General features: G+C 44.8%; 1 protein-coding gene across 1 annotated transcript in view; it reads left to right on the forward strand.

Moving 5' to 3' along the window:
• The window catches only part of LOC125638251 (uncharacterized), a 96,792-nt gene that overhangs the window by 49,873 nt on the left and 27,595 nt on the right, over positions 1–19,324 (forward strand). Inside the window, exons 18-20 of the mRNA XM_075129186.1 lie at positions 13,527–13,646; positions 14,271–14,308; positions 19,037–19,071. Coding sequence (XP_074985287.1) covers positions 13,527–13,646; positions 14,271–14,308; positions 19,037–19,071 — 193 coding nt within the window. The remainder of the gene's footprint in view (positions 1–13,526; positions 13,647–14,270; positions 14,309–19,036; positions 19,072–19,324) is intronic.

Genomic DNA, 19,324 nt, shown 5'->3' on the forward strand with positions numbered 1-19,324 from the left:
GTCTGTGTGGCCACTCTTGCAGCAGCATTGGGGGTGGTGCATTATAGGCAGCTATCCCAGCGTTCAAGTGGCTGCAACGTGCTTTTCAAATGCGGGGGGGATGTGGTGTGGAGTGTGACAGGGAGTGTGTTGTGTGTATGTGGGGGGAGAGAGTGTGGATTTTTGGGGTGCTGAAAGTGTGTCAGCATGCTGTCTTGTAAGTTCAGACCCCCCTCCCGCCCCGCCTCTCTCTCACTCATTCAAAGCAAACAGTAAATGTTTGCTTTTTCTTGGAGCAGATAAGCAGCCGGCTGTCCAAAATGGAGCTTTGAAAGGGCATTTCTGCATTCCTGCAGCCGATTTCACAACAATGAGAAGAGTGGTCACTTGACTTAAGGGGATTATGGGACGTTTCCGGAGGTCAATCAGAGCGCAGTAATGCAACACCTCGTTCACACTGACGCTGGGGCATGACACTCAATACGCATCAGACGTTATCCCTCTTGCCGAGGTGGATTACCAGGAGTGCTCTAGCCAGGGAGTCAGGGTGCTCTACGTGCCTTGCCAGTGTGGATGGGGAATTAGTTAGAGTGCTCTGGGTGGCTTTAGTACGCTCTAACTTGCAAGTGTAGCCAAGGCCTTAGACTCAAAGGGGATGCTCATTTAATTCCCCAGGTCTTTAAAGGAAAAAAAGGTCAGAACACCTCAAGCTGTGGCTTTGGAAGGCATACAAAAGTGCCATCTGAAGCCCTGAAGCATACCTGTAAGAGCTCAGTACTGTTAAGGAGAGAGCCTTCAGATCAGTCAGAAGTTTCAATACCTCCTCTGAAGGTTACATTAACCTCTACTACAAGTGCTCCATTGATACACAAGGATTCAGTATTGTGTGCACAGGTATTGTCTAAGGCGGTGATACTCAGTCCGCGGCTTGTGAGCCGCATGTGGCTTTTTGAGGTGTAGCCTGCAGCTCTTCAAGGCTCCCTCCTGCTCCTCCCACTCCCTCCAGGAGTGCGGCAAATCAGCTGATTGGAGGAACAGGGCTAGCTGAGCTCAGAGACTGAGCAATGGAGTCTGAGCAGCCTTCTGTAATTGCTAACACTTGGGCTCCAGTTAAAAACCAATTAGAATTCTTTGAACAATCATGTGCATTCCTCTTGTGGACATTAGTACACCCTCCTGTGGTCACGAAACTATGCATGGTGAAAGCAACGAAAAATGCTCCCTTATTCATGGTACCACCAGGGTTATTGGTACCTGGGCAAAGAGAATCACCTTTACTGGCTAATGCTGACAATCCATTGTCAGTACCATGTCTGGGTGAGTCACCGGTACTGTTTATTAAATATCTGACTGCCGATCTAGTATTCACTTAATGAAGACCCCTCCAAGGTCTATTATCTTCGTTCAGAAGAATATGAATTATCTTCATCAGCTTGTGAGGCAAGTTTGTAGGGATCTCCTTCTTACACACATGCTTATCTATCACCAAAGGTTCGTTCATCCTAAAACTAGACCTCTGAAATCTACTTCTAAGGTTATGAATTTTCCCATGCTTCTTGGTTTCCTCCTTCTTGGGTTGCCAAGCAGTTTCTTCATGAACAGCAAATGTGGCCTTACTAGTACTGTTGGGCTCCTCCTCAGGGGTAGAGGACCCCATCTTGGTCTCATTCAAGGCAAAGGTCTCCATCACCCAGATAGTTAGAAATTGGTCTTCCTGATGAGCAACCTCATACATCTCCTGTTCTACATCAGCCTGTTTCCTCCGAAGAAGAATTACAGGGTCAGTCATTATGTGGTGTCGTTGTAGCTGTATCGGTCCCAGGATGTTAGCGAGACAAGGTGGGTGAGGTCATATCTTTTATTTGACCAACTTCTATTGGTGAGAGAGACAAGTTTTCAGGCTACACAGAGCTCTTCAGGTTCAGTCAGAGCAAACTCCTGCAAATATTTTGTCTTCTCTTCCTTAAGGGGCAACAGCAACACCTTCCTCACCTCTAGATGATTATAGATCTTTCTGAGCTCTTAAAAGAAGATTGCTGGAGATTTTTTTCCCCCAAGCATGCATCCTCCACACCCTCTCATCCTTCTAGCCAAAGGTATAAAGTACAGAGCTGTTCCAATATACCTCAGTTCCTTCTCACTGCCTGTGGTCTGTAGTCAGAGTGTGTGCGCGTGTGCGTTTGTCAAACTCTTTCCTTTTTCTCTTTTCAGAGGAAGTTTTCTGGAAAATTATTGTGTGTATATAGCTAGTTACTGTTAGTGGTACTTGCTTTTCAAAAATATTTTGCTTGTTTTCATTTGTTATTCAAGCTTTTAATCTCCGTACCGGGTCGTGCCTATGGGTGTGGGGCAAGCAATCAACAAAGTCTTTTTTCCTTTGATGTTCCACAATGGCGTGTCTGGTGTCTATGGACCTTATTTTGTTGAACATAACATTTACTGTGGCAAAGTAGTATTTCACACTTGGGTGATGTTTCTTGCCTGCCAGGGGAGCGGGGGTGTATGTGTTACAATTTCAGAGCAAATACTTTTCAAATTACAGAGCCCCACTTAAATATTAGAATCATAGAATAAAATCATAGAATATTAGTGTTGGAAGAGACCTCAGAAAGTCATCTAGTCCAATCCTGTGCTCAATGCAGGACCACCACCACCTAAATCATCCCAGCCAGGGATTTGTCAAGCCAGGCGTTAAAAACCTCTAAGGATGGAGATTCCACCACCTCCCTAGGTAACCCATTCCAGTGCTTCACCACCCTCCTAGTGAAATAGTGTTTCCTAATATCCAACCTAGACCTCTCCCACTGCAACTTGAGACCGTTACTCCTTGTTCTGTCATCTGCTACCGTTGAGAGCAGCCGAGTTCCATCCTGTTTGGAACCCCCCTTCAGATAGTTGAAGGCTGCTATCAAATCTTCCCTCACTCTTCTCTTCTGCAGACTAAACAAGCCCAGTTCCCTCAGCCTCTCCTTGTAAGTCATGTGCCCCAGGCCACTAATAATTTTCGTTGCACTCCGCTAGACTCGCTCCAATTTTTCCACATCCTTTCTGTAGTGGGGGGACCAAAACTGGATGCAATACTCCAGATGTGGCCTCACGAGTGCCGAATAGAGGGGAATAATCACTTACCTTGATCTGCTGGCAATGCTCCTACTAATACAGCCCAATATGCAGTTGGCCTTCTTGGCAACAAGGGCACACTGCTGACTCATATCCAGCTTCTCATCCACTGTAATCTCCAGGTCCTTTTCTTCAGAACTGCCGCTTAGCCAGTCAGTCCCCAGCCTGTAGTAATGCATGGGATTTTTCCGTCCTAAGTGTAGGACTCTGCACTTGTCCTTGTTGAACCTCATCAGATTTATTTTGGCCAGTCCTCCACTCTGGACCCTATCCCTACCCTCCAGCATATCTACCTCTCCCCCCATCTTAGCCCTGGTCTACACTGGGGGGGGTGTCGATCTAAGATACACAACTTCAGCTACGTGAATAGCGTAGCTGAAGTCGGTGTATCTTAGATCGACTTACCTGGCTGTCCTCACGGCAGGGAGTTGACCAGTGCCACTCCCCGTTGACTCCGCTTGTGCTTCTTGCAAGCTGGAGTACCGGAGTAAATGGGGAGCGCATTCAGGGATCGATTTATCACGTCTAGATGAGACGCGATAAATTGATCCCTGAAAGATCGATCTCTACCCGCCGATCTGGTTGGTAGTGAAGACCTGCCCTTAGTGTCATCTGCAAACTTGCTGAGGGTGCAATCCATCCCATCATTCAGATTGTTAATAAAGATGTTAAACAAAACTGGCTCCTGGACAGACCCCTGGGGCACTCCGCTTGATACCGGCTGCCAACTAGACATCAAGCTGTTGATTGCTACCCATTGAGCCCGACAATCTAGCCAGCTTTCTATCCACCTTATAGTCCATTCATCCAATCCATACTTCTTTAACTTGCTGGCAAGAATACTGTGGGAGACCGTATCAAGCTTTGCTAAAGTCAAGATATATCACATCCACCACTTTCCGTATATCCACAGAGCCAGTTATCTCATCATAGAAGGCAATCAGGTTGGTCAGGCATGACTTGCCCTTGATGAATCCATGTTGACTGTTCCTGATCATCTTCCTCTCCTCCAAGTGCTTCAAAATGGATTCCTTGAGGACCTGCTCTATGATTTTGCTGGGGACTAAAGTGTGGCTCACCGGTCTGAGTTCCCCGGGTTCTCTTTCTTCCCTTTTAAAAAGATGGGTACTATATTTGCCTTTTTCCAATTGTCCGCGACCTCACCCAATCACCATGAGTTTTCAAAGATAATGTCCAATGGCTCTGCAAGCATGTCAGCCAATTCCCTCAGCACCCTTGGATGCATTAGATTTGGACCCATGGACTTGTGCATGTCCAGCTTTTCTAAACAGTCCTTAGCCTGTTCTTTCACCACTGAGGGCAGCTCACCTCCTCCCCATACTGTGTTGCCCGGTGCAGTAGTCTGGGAGCTGACCTTGTCTGTGAAGACCGAGGCAAAAAAAGCATTGAGTACTTCAGCTTTTTCCACATCATCTGTCACTAGATTGCCTCCCCCATTCAGTAAGGGTCCCACACTTTCCCTGACTTTGTTCTTGTTGCTAACATACCTGAAGAAACCCTTCTTGTTACCCTTCACATCCCTTGCTAGCTGCAACTCCAATTGTGTTTTGGCCTTCCTGATTACACTCCTGCATGCTCTAGCAATATTTTTATACTCCTCCCTAGTCATCTGTCCAAGTTTCCACTTCTTGTAAGCTTCCTTTTTGATTTTAAGCTCACTGAAGATTTCACTGTTAAGCCAAGTTAGTCGCCTGCCATAAGAACATAAGAATGTCCGTACTGGGTCAGACCAAAGGTCCATCCAGCCCAGTATCCTGTCTACTGACAGTGGCCAATGCCAGGTGCCCTGGAGTGAGTGAACCTAACAGGTAATGATCAAGTGATCTCTCTCCTGCCATCCATCACCAGCCTCTGACAATCAGAGGCTAAGGACACCATTCCTTACCCATCCTGGTTAATAGCCATTAATGGACTTCATCTCTATGAATTTATCCAGTTCTCTTTTAAACCCTGTTATAGTCCTAGCCTTCACAGCCTCCTCAGGCAAGGAGTTCCACAGGTTGACTATGCGCTGTGTGAAGAAGAACTTCCTTTTATTGGTTTAAACCTACTGCCCACTAATTTCATTGGGTGTCCCCTAGTTCTTCTATTATGGGAACAAGTAAATAACTTTTCCTTGTTCACTTCCTCCATACCATTCATAATTTTATATACCTCTATCCTATTCCCCCTTAGTGTCCTCTTTTTTAAGCTAAAAAGTCCTAGCCTCTTTAATGGCTCCTTATATGGGACTCGTTCCAAACCCCTAATCATTTTAGTTGCCCCTCTCTGAACCTTTTCTAATGCCAGTGTATCTTTTTTGAGATGAGGAGACCACATTTGTACACAGTATTCAAGATGTGGGCTCACCATGGATTTGTATAAGGGCAATAAGATATTCTCCATCTTATTTTCTATCCCTTTTTTAATGATTCCTAACATCCTGTTTGCTTTTTAGACTGCCATTGCACACTGCATGGACGTCTTCAGAGAACTATCCACCATGACTCCAAGATCTTTTTCCTGATTAGTTGTAGCTAAATTAGTCCCCATCATATTGTATGTATAGCTGGGGTTATTTTTTCCAATGTGCATTACTTTACATTTATCCACATTACATTTCATTTGTCATTTTGTTGCCCAATCACTTAGTTTTGTGAGATCTTTTTGAAGTTCTTCACAATCTGCTTTGGTCTTAACTATCTTGAGAAGTTTAGTATCATTTGCAAATTTTGCCACCTAACTGTTTACCCCTTTCTCCTGATCATTTATGAATAAGTTGAATAGGATTGGTCCTAGGACTGACCCTTGGGGAACACCACTAGTTACCCCTCTCCATTCTGAAAATTTACCATTTATTCCTACCCTTTGTTCCCTGTCTTTTAACCAGTTCTCAATCCATGAAAGCATCTTCCCTCTTATCCCATGGCAACTTAATTTACGTAAGAGCCTTTGGTGAGGGACCTTGTCCCTCTATTTTCTATTCTTTCTGCACATTGGGATGGTTTGTTCTGGTGCCCTCAGTAAGTCTTCTTTAAAATACATCCCGCTCTCCTGGACTCCTTTCCCCCTCATATTAGCCTCCCAGGGGATCCTGCCCATCCAGGGCCAGTGCAAGGATATTTTGCATCCTAGGCGAAACTTCCACCTTGCGCCCACCCTCCCCCTTCCCCTCCTCCTGGAGCATTGCTTATTATAAACTTTCAAAAATGAATACTGCATAATGTGACATTGTTCATTAGAATTAATACATGTTCGGCTTGAAAATTTATTAATTTCATTATTTAGTCTACATATTTAATGAAAATAAATGAATAACGTGACAGCGTGTAGGGCTGGCTGGCTTTAGACAGGGGGGTGTGGCAGTGGTTGGCTGGAGACAGGGTAGGGGGTGCAGGGCTGGCTGCGGGCAGGGCAGGGGGTGCAGGGGGAGCAGCAGCAGCAAGAGGGCCTGTGCCCAGGGCCAGGCGGTGGCCCACATGGTTTCTGCAGCGTCCTCGGCGGCCGGAGGAGGAATAACATCACTTCCTGGCTGGCTGGAGCCCATCAAAGCTGCAGCGCCTCCTTGCACAGCGGCAGGAAGAAGGTTACGTATTAGCCAGTGCTGAGTGAGCATCCCGGACATTTTGGGCACCACTTTTTGGCACCCTCAAATCTTGGCACCTTAGGTGGCTGCCTAGTTCGCCTAATGGTTACACCGGCCCTGTGCCCATCAGTTCCCTCAGGTAGTCAAAGTCTGCTTTTCTGAAATCCAGGATCTGTTTTTTTGCTACTCTCCTTTCTTCCTTTTGTCAGGATCCTGAACTCAACCATCTCATGGTCACTGCTGCCTAGGTTGCCACCCACTTCTACTTCCCCTACCAATTCTTCCCTTTTTGTGAGCAGCCGGTCAAGAGGAGCACAGCCCCTAGTTGGTTCCTCCAGCCCTTGTACCAGGAAGTTGTCCCCAACACTCTCCAAAAACTTCCTGAATTGTCTTCCACTGCTGTTTTACTCTCCCAGCAGATGTCAGGGTGATTGAAGTCCCCCATTAGAGCCAGGGCCTGTGATCTGGAAACTTCAGTTAGTTATTCGAAGAGAGCCTCGCCTACCTCCTCCTCCTGCTTCGGTGGTCTATAGCACATACCCACCATGACGTCACTGTTGTTTCTCTAGCCTCTGAACTTCACCCAAAGACTCTCAACAGGCTCTTCTCCAGTTTCATACTGGAGTTCTGAGCAAGCATACCGCTCTCTTACATACAATTCAACTCCTCCACCTTTCTTCCCATGCCTGTCCTTCCTGAACAGTTTATATCCATCCATGACACTGCTCCAGTCATGTGAACTGCCCCACCAAGTTTCTATTATTCCAAGCACATCATAGTTCTTTGATTGTGCCAGGACTTCCAATTCTTCCTGCTTGTTTCCCAAGCTTCTTGCATTCGTGTGCACACCCCTAAGATAACTAGCTGATTACCCTACTTTCTCAGTATGAATCAGGAAGCTTCTCGTCTTGTACCCTCCTCCTTGTGTTTCCTCTCAGTATCCCACATAAATATTGCCTTATAACAGGGGATACAGATACTATAAGTGAGATTGTGAAATTAATGCACCCAATAGTTTACCAGGTTTCAGAGTAGCAGCCGTGTTAGTCTGTATTTGTAAAAAGAAAAGGAGGACTTGTGGCACCTTAGAGACTAACCAATTTATTTGAGCATAAGCTTTTGTGAGCTACAGCTCACTTCATCCGATGTATCCGGGATAGCTCAGTGGTTTGAGCATTGGCCTGCTAAACCCAGGTTGTGAGTTCAATCCTTGAGGGGGCCATTTAAGGATGTGGGGCAAAAATTGGGAATTGGTCCTGCTTTGAGCAGGGGGTTGGACTAGATGACCTCCTGAGGTCCCTTCCAAGCCTGATATTCTATGTATGTGACTCAGCATGCCACACTTTATCTCAGAGTCACGCAGAAGTGGTTGGAGTTAGTCTACTCTCCCTTTCGTCATCCACTGCACTCACATACCTGCAAGTGTCTTGTCCCTGGATTGGTGAATGGACCCTGCCAATATATGCAAAGGGGTTCCCTTTTCCTTAACTCTGCTTTCCATGACCCTGGTCACAGATGCCTCATCCTTTGGATGAGGATATCACTTATGGGACCTACAGATTCAGGGGCTATGTTTGGAGCAAGATCTCTCTTTCCACATCAGTGTCTGGGAGCCTCGAGCAATCCACTTGGCATGTTGAATATTCTTGCCCCACATCAGAGGATGTGCTGTACTGGTGTTTGCAGACAACACTGATGCTATGTTCTATTTGGACAGGCAGGGAAGCACCCTATCAGATCCTCTTTGCCAAGATGCAGTAGACCTTCGGAGTTTCTGCATCAAGACCAAAATTACATTCAAAGCATCACACTTCCCAAGGGTCCAAAACTGTCTGGTGGATCAGCTTAGCAGATGTTCAGCAGGAATCACAAATGGTCCCTCAAAGCAGACACAGCAAAGTCCATTTTTCAGACTTGGGGAATGCCAGAAATAGACCACCCTGCTACCGGACAGAACAGGGTTACCTGTACAGCTCAAGAGCAGGTCATGGACTGGAGTCTTTGCCAGATACCCTCCTACTGTCCCAGAAAGGGAAACCTCTATACTCCTTTCCCCCAGCCCTATGGTATCTAGAGTTTGTGTAAATGCAGACAGGATCACATCATTCCAACTTTGATAGCACCAGCCTGTCCCCAACAGCATTTGTTCTTGGACTTTTTGACTCTCTCAGTTCAAGATCCCATGGCTCTCCCTCTGGTCTCAAGCATAGTTTCATAGGACCACAGCCAGATGCTGCATTTCAACACTGTCTGTTAGCCTACATCTGTCTGTTTGGATGCTCGGTGTTTAACTCTCTCAGGCTGTTCCCTTGAATGTTCTCTTAAATAGCAGGATGCCATCCACCAGATGTTCTGCCCTCAGGAAATGGAGAAGATTCTCTGTGTGGTCCCAGTACAAAGGTACCTCTTATTTACAGGTTTACATACAATTTATTCTTAATTACCTGCTCCACCTAAAGGGAAAAGTTTGCTCAGCATCATTTGGCGTTCCATTCTGCTGTAGTAGGAAGAACCATTCCCCCCTCCCCCCACCAAGCCTATGACAGTTAAATTCTTGTTTGTGGTGTTTTTAATTCCTTATGCTAAACTATCTGTTCTTCCTTGTATTTAGCTGTGACACTGAGTACCTTTCCTCATCCTGTAAGCTCAAACGCTTGTCTGTCTCACCAAGAGAAGTTGGTCCAATAAAATACATTACCTCACTCACCTTGTGTCTTGAAAGTTTTATGTATACAGACTTGTGCGGGAGAGGCAGGGGAGAGGACTAGATCAGCACCTTTATGTGAAGAAGCTCAGTTCTTTGGGAGTGGTGTATACACTGTCACACCTTCCTGAACGAGGTTAATCTACCAAGTCTGCTGAACATTTGTGCAGATCTGCTAAGCAAGCGATTTGCCTCAGATCACAAATGATCACTGAAGAGAGCTGTTACTCTTGCCATATTACAGAAATGGGGCCACCATTGTGTGGATTTGCTTGACCCACAGCTCAGTGAAAAGTGTCAGCGGTTTTGCTCAAGGATGTCATAGGTGCCGAGGAGAGTTGTTAAGGCTGCTACATTGTTACTGCTGCCAGTGCCACTTGTCCGGGAGCTCCGATGCCAGCTGAACTAGCAGAGAACGCAGCTTAGCGATTCAGCAGACCTCGATCTTATTCATAAGAAAGACCACAGGCTAGCTTTGGTGGCAAAGGTGCTTGGCCAGGTTTATTGTCGACGAAGTGCAGTACTAGCCCCCCATAGGAGCTACATGGATGCCCATGACCAGATACCCGCTCAGCATGCTATCCCCTTGGCGAGTACGACTCCTATGACTTCTCCTTTTATACATTGATACAAACAAGTTAAGTATCATACGCCAGACATTGTTAATTACCACCCTTTTCCTTATACTTGCTGGTTCGAACAAAACATCCTTATCCATTATCCTGGGTTTGGTGTCTTCCCATACCATCTCTTAAGTATGTGTTTATGTCATAACTTGAGAGATCTGTGTGGTTTTTGTACCATCCTCTCTGGTCAGGAATGCGCTTACCTGGTATTAGCTAATACCTGGTGTGTTCTCATTTTGCCAAGGCCAGGCCTACTCTGGTTCAAAGCATTTGGTTCGCACTGTTAGTGATGCCTAGGGCTCCAGCAAGGCCTACAAAAGGTAGGGGTCAGTCCAGGCTCTATAACTGATGCATTCATGATCTACAGGCCTTCATTATGCTTATCAACCAATTCCACTGATTCCAAGAACTTTAATGAAGCTCACACAAAACTCAGCTTCTATGATTTTCATTGCACCAGTATGGCACGGACAATACTGCTTTCCAGAACCAGTCAGGCTGTCGATACGACCAGCCATCACACTTCCTCTCATTCCCAACTTGATATTGCAGAACGGCAGGACAATTCTTCATCTGGGCTTGTCCTCCATACATCTAACAGTCTCGATGATGGCTGCTTGAATGAAACTGCGATCCTCTTCTCAAATGATTAAAAAAAAAAAACTTTCCACTTACAGCTATAACTGGAAAAGATTTGATGCTTGGTCCCAGGATCATTCTATGTCCCCATTCCAGGCTGACATTCCCTTCATTTTAATTAAATTTTATCCTTAAAATCCTCTGGGTTATCAGTTAGGTCTATTAAAGTGTATCTAGCGTCAATCTCTGCCTCTCATCCTAAGCTTGATTGGTTTAATGTATTTTCTCCTATTTCTAAAAGATTCCTTAGGCATCTACTTTAAGTGTTTTCCACCTGCTCCATGGGATCTGAATATTGTGTTGTCAAGTTTAATGAAAACACTGTTTTGAGTTTTTAGCTACCCGCCCATTAAGTCTTCTCTCTATGAAAACAGTGTTTTCTTCTGCATGTAGAGTGGGTGAAATTATGCATTGATGTCAGGTCCTCCCTATATGCCCCACATCTTTGTGTCCTGAGAGAGCGGAAATGGGAGAGTGCAAGGGCATTCAGGGAGCATGTGAGGACAAATAAGGGAAAAAATTCTGATCTCTGGCATGAGGGGCATGCAGTACTAAGAGTGGAATACATATAGACAACACAGCTTGAAGAACATCAGTTACTATAAGGTAAGTAACCTCTTTTTCATTGTCAGTCCCTCAGATACAATAATGTAGGGTTCAGTTGGAGAATGTAATCCTGATCCAAACACTTCATTGTATACAGGATAGTCTGTAGTTAAACCAATCTATAAACAACAGTTGTCACATTCAGAGGGATAGTTGTGTTAGTCTGTATCAGCAAAAACAACAGAGTCCTGTGGCACCTTAGATACTAACAAATTTATTTGGGCATGTCATAAATATAAAGGGAAGGGTAACAACCTGCATGAATGCAGTAATATAAAATCCCTCCTGGCCAGAGGTACAGAATCACTTACCTGTAAGGGGTTCATCAGTTCAATTAACCTAGTTGGCACCTGACCAGAAGGACCAATGGAGAAAGAAGATACTTTCAAATCTGGGGGGGAGGGAAGGTTTTGTTTGTGCTCTTTGTATTGTTCCCTCTGGGGACAAAGAGAGAGACCAAGCAAGTAACCAGCTCCTACTGAAATGATGCATCTAAAATTAGAGAAATTGTAAGTAATAACAAGGAAATGCATTATATTATCTTTTGTTTTAGCTTGTGAATTTTCCCTATGCTAAGAGGGAGTTTTATTCCTGTTTTTTGTAACTTTTCAGCTAAGCCAAGAAGGGAATCCTCTATGTTTTAAATCTTTTTATTTGCCCTGTAAAGTTACCTTTGATCCTGATTTTACAGGTGTGATTCTTTTATTTTTTTTTAAATAAACTTCTTCTTTTAAGAACCTGATTGATTTTCAGTGTCCTAAAGACCCAGGGGGGTTGATCTGTGCTCACCTTGTAACCAGTTGGTTAGTATATTATTCTCAAACCTCCCCAGGAAAGGGGGTGAAGGGGATTGGGAGGATATTATGGGGAAATAGGAACTCCAAGTGGTCATTTTCCTGAATCTTTGTCTAAATCATTTGGTGGTGGCAGCAATACTGTCCAAGGACAAGGAAAGGATTTGTGCCTTGGGGAAGTTTTTAACCTAAGCTGGTAGAAATAAGCTTAGGAGGTCTTTCATGCGGGTCCCCACATCTGTACCCCAGAGGTCAGAGTGGGGAGGGAACCCTGACAGGGCATAAGCTTTCGTGGGCTATAATCCACTTCGTCAGATGCAAGGAGTGGAAATTACAGTAGGTAGGTATAAATATACTAACACATGAAAAGATGGGAGGTATCTTACCAAGTTGAGGACCAGTGCTAATGAGGCCAATTCAATCAGGGTGGATGTGACCCACTCCCAACAGTTGATGAGAAGGTTTGAATACCAAAAGAGGGAAAATTACGTTTTGTAGTGCGCCAGCCACTCCCAGTCTCTATTCAGACCCAGTCTGATAGTTTCAAGTTTTCAAATTAATTCCAGCTCTGCCGTTTCTCGTTGAAGTCTGTTTTCAGTTTTTTGCTGAACTATGGCCACTTTTAAGTCTGTTATTTAGTGTCCAGAGAGATTGAAGTGCTCTCTGACTGGGTTTTGAATGTTACCATTCTTGAGGTCTGATTTGTGTCCATTTATTCTTTTGCGTAGAGACTGTCCGATTTGGCCAATGTACATGGCAGAGGGGCATTGCTGGCACATGATGGCATATATCACATTGTTAGATGTGCAGGTGAACTGATAGTGTGGCTGATGTGCTTAGGTCTTATGATGGTGTCCCTTGAGTAGATATGCGGACTGAATTTGCAATGGGGTTTGTTGCAGGGATTCCAGATTGTCACATTATTCCAGATTGGCTAAATGCACAGGCAAGAAAGACACTGTTTAAATGAATCCAAAGAGTAAGCTGTCCTCTGAGCTCGGAAGTTGCCAGTTTTCCTGTTAGAAAGGAGCAGTATCATCACCTTGGGTGTCCAATCAGACCATTGGTTTATTTTTTACAAAAGTCATTTAATGTATGGCACAGATTTAATACATTTGTTTATAATAAATATAAAATAGTTGTTTATACTGTGAACGTTTATGCGGTCATATTTGCACACAGTCAGATGTCAGTCTTTACATTGTTACTACGGTTTCACCAATATAGTCAAATCTTTTGCTTTTTGTAAAGAAATCAAAATTTTATTTCCATACTGTCTGAAATTTATTCTCCATTGACGAGTTCAGCTCAGAGGCCTAGGAAATGCTTATAGGTGAAGTGACAGAAATGCTTCCTGACTAAAAGTAAGGTTGCAATTAGCTCTATATGCACCCCTCTGAAAGTCTGTTTGCAGTGCAACTGAAAAGATTGCTGATCTGAATTTCATCATGATTTTCTTCCCAATCCTACAGTATGAGCTCTTTGCAGTGTGTCACCATTCTGGAGGAATTGATGGTGGCCATTATGTGGCTGAAATAAAATCATATGAAAATGAGTGCTGGTACTCCTTCAACGATACCGTGGTGGAAAAGGTAATGGGTGCCTGAGTTCAGGGAAAACAAACATAGACATGTCCAAGTTTCTACTAAGGGATCTGAGAAGTGTAGTACAAGAGGGAAGTGCCATATCTGGAACTACCTCTATAGCAGATTGAAAACACTGTAAACCAAAGTCTGTACTCATTTATATAGGTGTAAATCTGCAGCTACTCATTCAAAGCCTATGGAGTTGCTCTGGCTTTACTCCAGTGTAACTGAGAGCAAAATTTGCCATGTGTATATTCGTGCATTACAACCTGGACGTGCTCCGTTTAGCCTTACTTCAATACAATATGATGTTTGGATAGCCCAGCATTCCCTCTCCCTGCAGATGTGGTGCCATCCTGTTGGATGAGAGAGGTAATGAACATCTGAAGTGATTGTTGTTCAGATGGCAGTTATTCTGTTGGCCCTGCTGGAACAAAGCAGAGTATAGTCTCCTTCCCATTAACTGACATTAAATGTAGATCTTAAGTTTATCATCCATTGTCTAGTGCTAACACAGCCATAGGGATACATGAGATATCACCTTCACCTCCATACAGTGCTTGGTATTGATATATAATAAATACTTTGGCAATTCTCTTGGGAAATGATCCTTTCTGTTTGTTCATACAGATGCCAGAAGACATGAACACAATGGGTGCCAAGGACAGGTATTTCCATTGCCATGTTTTACAGTTGGACTTTCAGCCATTCCGATGCCAGTGTGACTTTTTCAAAGCTCCTCCCTTCCTTGGCCACCATTTTTCTTATTAGTTCGCTGATCATTGCTTAGGTCAGTTGTTTAGTGTAGTTAAAAAAAGGGGGGGGGGGTTGTGTGCCTGTTGATTGGCTTGGACCACAGACAAATTCTGTTCCATTCCTTTTGTTTGCTTCTTCCCCTTTGCATTGAGATTGGGTCTGCTAGGTATCTGGAGTTGAGACATGCAATGTGAAAATATTGGTTTAGGGTCAGCATTCCTGACTCCTCAGGTGCTTGTATGCAGAGCACTCCCTTGAGTGTGGACTGCCCATACAATTGCATAACGCTTTTTTCTATGCCAAAATAATTCTATTCAGTGGGTGTCAGCTTCTCACTTAAGAAAGCAAGGGGCTACTTTTGTTACCTCCCACTGTCTGCATCTATACCATGCCTAAACCAGTGTCTGATGCATTAGTGCGGAGTTTGAATGTTTTGTCAAAAGCTGGACTGGCCAGAATGTGTGTTTGTTTTGCCCCACTCAGGGGCCATAGACTGTCGGCTGTTTGGCCCTGTTCAGGGGGCTAATTCCCCAAGTGCCATGGCTGCCCCAGCCAGGAGGCTGCAGGGCTCTAGACTGTTTGCTTGTTTTGCCCCGCCCAGGGGCTGCAGCCTGCTTCCTGCTTTGCCTGTCTAGGGAATTGTTTTCCCAACTGCTACTGCCTGACCCAGCCAGGTGGTTACAGGGCTCTGGACTGTTTGGTTGTTTTGCCCACCCAGAGGCAACGTACTACTCGGTTGTGTGACCCTGTCAGGAGACCGTAACCCAGTTGGCCGCAACTACCCACTTAACAGGGAATCACAATGACTGGGTGATGGGGTGTACCAACCCCACACTGGGCCAAGGGGACGGCCCAGCTTAACATGCGGGATCCCCGTCACAGGTCCTTTGAAATATGTGTTAACTATTATGCTAAATAATCTGTCCCACTTTGTATTTAGCTGTGACACTGAGGTCTGGTCTATGCTGCAGGGTTACAGTAGATTCTGTAAGTATCTACACTAAATGTAGATCCCACCACTGTAACTCACCCACTATACTGACTTCATAACTCCACCTCCATGAGAGGCGTAGCGCTTAAGTCAATGTAATTAGGTCGATGCTGTGTCAGTATAGACAGTGCCTTGCTTACATCGACTGTTGCTGTCTTTAAGATACCATCCCACAACCTCCCACACTGGCAGTTAAATTGGTGCAGTCGCTCCTCGTGAGGACACATACCGCTGACCCAAGGAGCGAAGTGTGGAAATGTAAAACCGATTCACTTACTACAGTGCTGTACATTGACATAACTTAGGTCAACTTAATTTTGTAGAGTAGACTTTCCCCAAGTAAGTTTTTCAGACCTGAAGAACTCTCCTTGAAAGCTTGTCTCTTTCACCAACAGAAGTTGGTCCAATAAACGATATTACCTCACCTACCTTGTCCCTCTTCTAAAATCTTATAGTCCCATCTATTTTAGGAACCATAACTTGTGAGGCTCAGGAACAACCATTCCAGTATTCTATTTAGATGAGATCCCTGGGGTGCAACCTGGAACTGGGGTACTGCTGAGCCCTCTGCCCCACCATTCTGGGCTCCCTCTCACATTGTGTTGCTGTGACAAGCTACAAATCTCTGGCAGGCATTGTACTTACACAGAAATCCACAGGCAGGGACACACCCAACTAAGTTACATGATTACTTCTCTGGCCATTCATGAACTAACAATAGAGAGGCTCCAGCCAAATCCCAGTCTTGCTCCTCAGGAATAGACCATCTCGCACTGTTCAAGACCCTTTCTTGAGCAATGCAAGTTTATTGATTGGTTCATCACACCATCAATGGAAAGTGACATGCACCAGCCTTTGAAACCTGAACAGATTTACCAAACACTTCAGGAAAATTCACTGGTCAAGATAAACAGTAAAACAAGTTTATGGATTATGAAAAGTAGATTTTAAGTGACTATAAGAAATAGGCAAAAAGTCAGAGCGGTTACCAAAATAAAATATAAGCATGCAGTCTAAACTCTTAGCCTTGTTGAACAAGGAAACATCTAGATTAAGCAGTTTTTCTCACCCCACTGGATATTGCAGGTTGGTTACAGTCTTTCATATGCAGGTTTTCCCTCTTAGCCTGGGGACCAGGTTTCTTAAGCTCCAGTGTCCTCGTCGCTTGCAGTGTAGGTGCGGGGAGAAGACAGAGGACGAACTGTGGGGCCACTGTGTTCTGTTTTATACTCTTAGTCCGTGGTCTTGGAAAGCACAAGTCCAGCTCTGTCTGGTGGGCATTGCTGAGTCACAAGGTGGAGCAATACCCTGGTGTGTCTTGTGTGAGTGAGCCATTGAATTGTAACTCCTCTGCTGGACAATGGCCGGTGATGTCCATTCAGCACCTGCCTGGGCACTGGTTACTTCCCTTGTTATTGTCTCTGGGGAGCTTGTATCTGGGCACTTCCCAAACGCATATTTTAGTGACAACCATACAATACAATTCTCATACCTTCATATGCATTGAGGTTATACATATTGGAACAGCAGGTTTCAGCAGATCATAACCGTTCCCATGATACCTCACATGGCATGCTTTATATGCAATATCACAACCATATACAAATGAGGAATATGGGGGTTACAGGGCGCTCCCCCGAGGTATAGAGTGTCACAACTCTGTATTTCTTTACAAATTTGCCCCTTCTTTTTTCTAGTGGTTCAATAAGCTCTGCTAGGGACATGTTGTGACCTCAGAGCGCTAATCGTATGGACCATCTTATGAGTTAAACCTGGCTTGCTGGAAAATACCTGCTGGTGTTTTTGCAGCACAGCCAAAATCTCTCCCCTTTTGGTTTGGGTTAACCCTTCACATATCTCAGTGGTCTCTAGTGATGTGTCACCCACCTTGCCTCTGCCAGTTTGTGCCATTTTCTCACCTATTTGTTGCTTAGAGCAAGGGCACCATTTAAAGCTTGGAGCACAGTTTCCAAGCTCCCTAGGTAGAGGGCTTTAGTCTAGAGTCACTCCTTGATTCCAGCACCTAGTGGCTTGTTCTACTTGCCTAAGCATGTGAAGATCTGATAGGAGAGCTCTCTCAGATCCTAAGGGGTGTTGGATCCTAGGCCTGGTATATAGTCTAGCTTATCAGGACCATGTAGTGAGCTTTGGAACAGGATGAATCTCCTTGGCTAGGAAGGAGAGAATACAGCAGAAGTCCAGTTCTGCCATGGTTGTAGGGTTATTTTGATAATATCTTTGCACCTCATGCCTTGTGCTTTGCCATAGGCATCTGTATTGGCCTTAGCTTTATGTAGTCAGTAATCACATATGATGTGAATCTTTATTAGCCTAAATGTGCAGGGAAATTTAAAGACACCAACCCAGCTTTTATTCATTAATTTTGGAATATTAATGATGATACAATCAATGTCAGCTTATTTACAAAGCTGCAAGTTTTGTCAAGTCCAGTTCCCCCCTCAAGCATACAGCAAACAAATGTAAACAAAAAGAGAGACCGGAGAAGAGCTGTTCCTTTCTTGGTCTGATGGTAAGTAGGTGGTTGCAGGCTATAGTCATGGTTCTACAGACGAGGGACCGAATGGCTAGGCAGCAGTTCTGCAGAAAAGGACCTAGGGGTGACAGTGGACGAGAAGCTGGATATGAGTCAGCAGTGTGCCCTTGTTGCCAAGAAGGCCAATGGCATTTTGGGATGTATAAGTAGGGGCATAGCGAGCAGATCGAGGGACGTGATCATTCCCCTCTATTCGACATTGGTGAGGCCTCATCTGGAGTACTGTGTCCAGTTTTGGGCCCCACACTTCAAGAAGGATGTGGATAAATTGGAGAGAGTCCAGCGAAGGGCAACAAAAATGATTAGGGGTCTGGAACACATGAGTTATGAGGAGAGGCTGAGGGAGCTGGGATTGTTTAGCCTGCAGAAGAGAAGAATGAGGGGGGATTTGATAGCTGCTTTCAACTACCTGAAAGGGGGTTCCAAAGAGGATGGCTCTAGACTGTTCTCAATGGTAGCAGATGACAGAACGAGGAGTAATGGTCTCAAGTTGCAGTGGGGGAGGTTTAGATTGGATATTAGGAAAAACTTTTTCACTAAGAGGGTGGTGAAACACTGGAATGCGTTACCTAGGGAGGTGGTAGAATCTCCTTCCTTAGAGGTTTTTAAGGTCAGGCTTGACAAAGCCCTGGCTGGGATGATTTAACTGGGAATTGGTCCTGCTTCGAGCAGGGGGTTGGACTAGATGACCTTCTGGGGTCCCTTCCAACCCTGATATTCTATGATTCTATGATTCTATGATTCTTTTCTTGGCCAGGCAGAATCTCTGGTTCATCTAAGTATGTATGCAGCGTTGTTGTAGCCATGTGGGTCTCAGGATATCAAAGAGACCAAGACCAGCTTCTGATGATGAGTGAGAGGAGCTTTTGAGCTTACACAGAGCTCTTCTTCTAGTCTGGGAAATGTACTCAGAGTGTCACAGCTAAATACAAGGTGGAACAGATTGTTTAGCTTAAATAGTTAACATATATTTAAATGGACCATTTCAAGGTAAAGTGGCCAGTAAACTCCTAGACTGAAAAGGTGTTTGTGTGGAGAGATGTGGCATCCATTTGATTAGGTATTAATATTCACTTCTCTTTTTTTCTGTCATAGTTCCACTGCATATCTGTTAATGTACCGCAAGCCAAGTAAGTGACATGTTGCTGTCAAAGACAAAGGGAAGTTCCTGGAGGCTTGCTTCCCACCATTTGATGGGAGAGCCAGTGAGAGGAGCTGGTTCAGTTTGCTGCCAGGGAGGGTCAGGGTCAGGGCCAGGGCGAGGCCAGTGCCATGAAGATTCTGTTCCTGGGTAAACAGAACCCATGGGAAGGGCTTTGGGAACCTCCATTTCCCCCAGACACCATCCTGCTCAAGTGTCTGTGTGTCTTAGATTGGTCTTTC

The sequence above is a fragment of the Caretta caretta genome, chromosome 6 (assembly GCF_965140235.1).
Source record: "Caretta caretta isolate rCarCar2 chromosome 6, rCarCar1.hap1, whole genome shotgun sequence".
Classification (NCBI taxonomy): Eukaryota; Metazoa; Chordata; order Testudines; family Cheloniidae; genus Caretta; species Caretta caretta.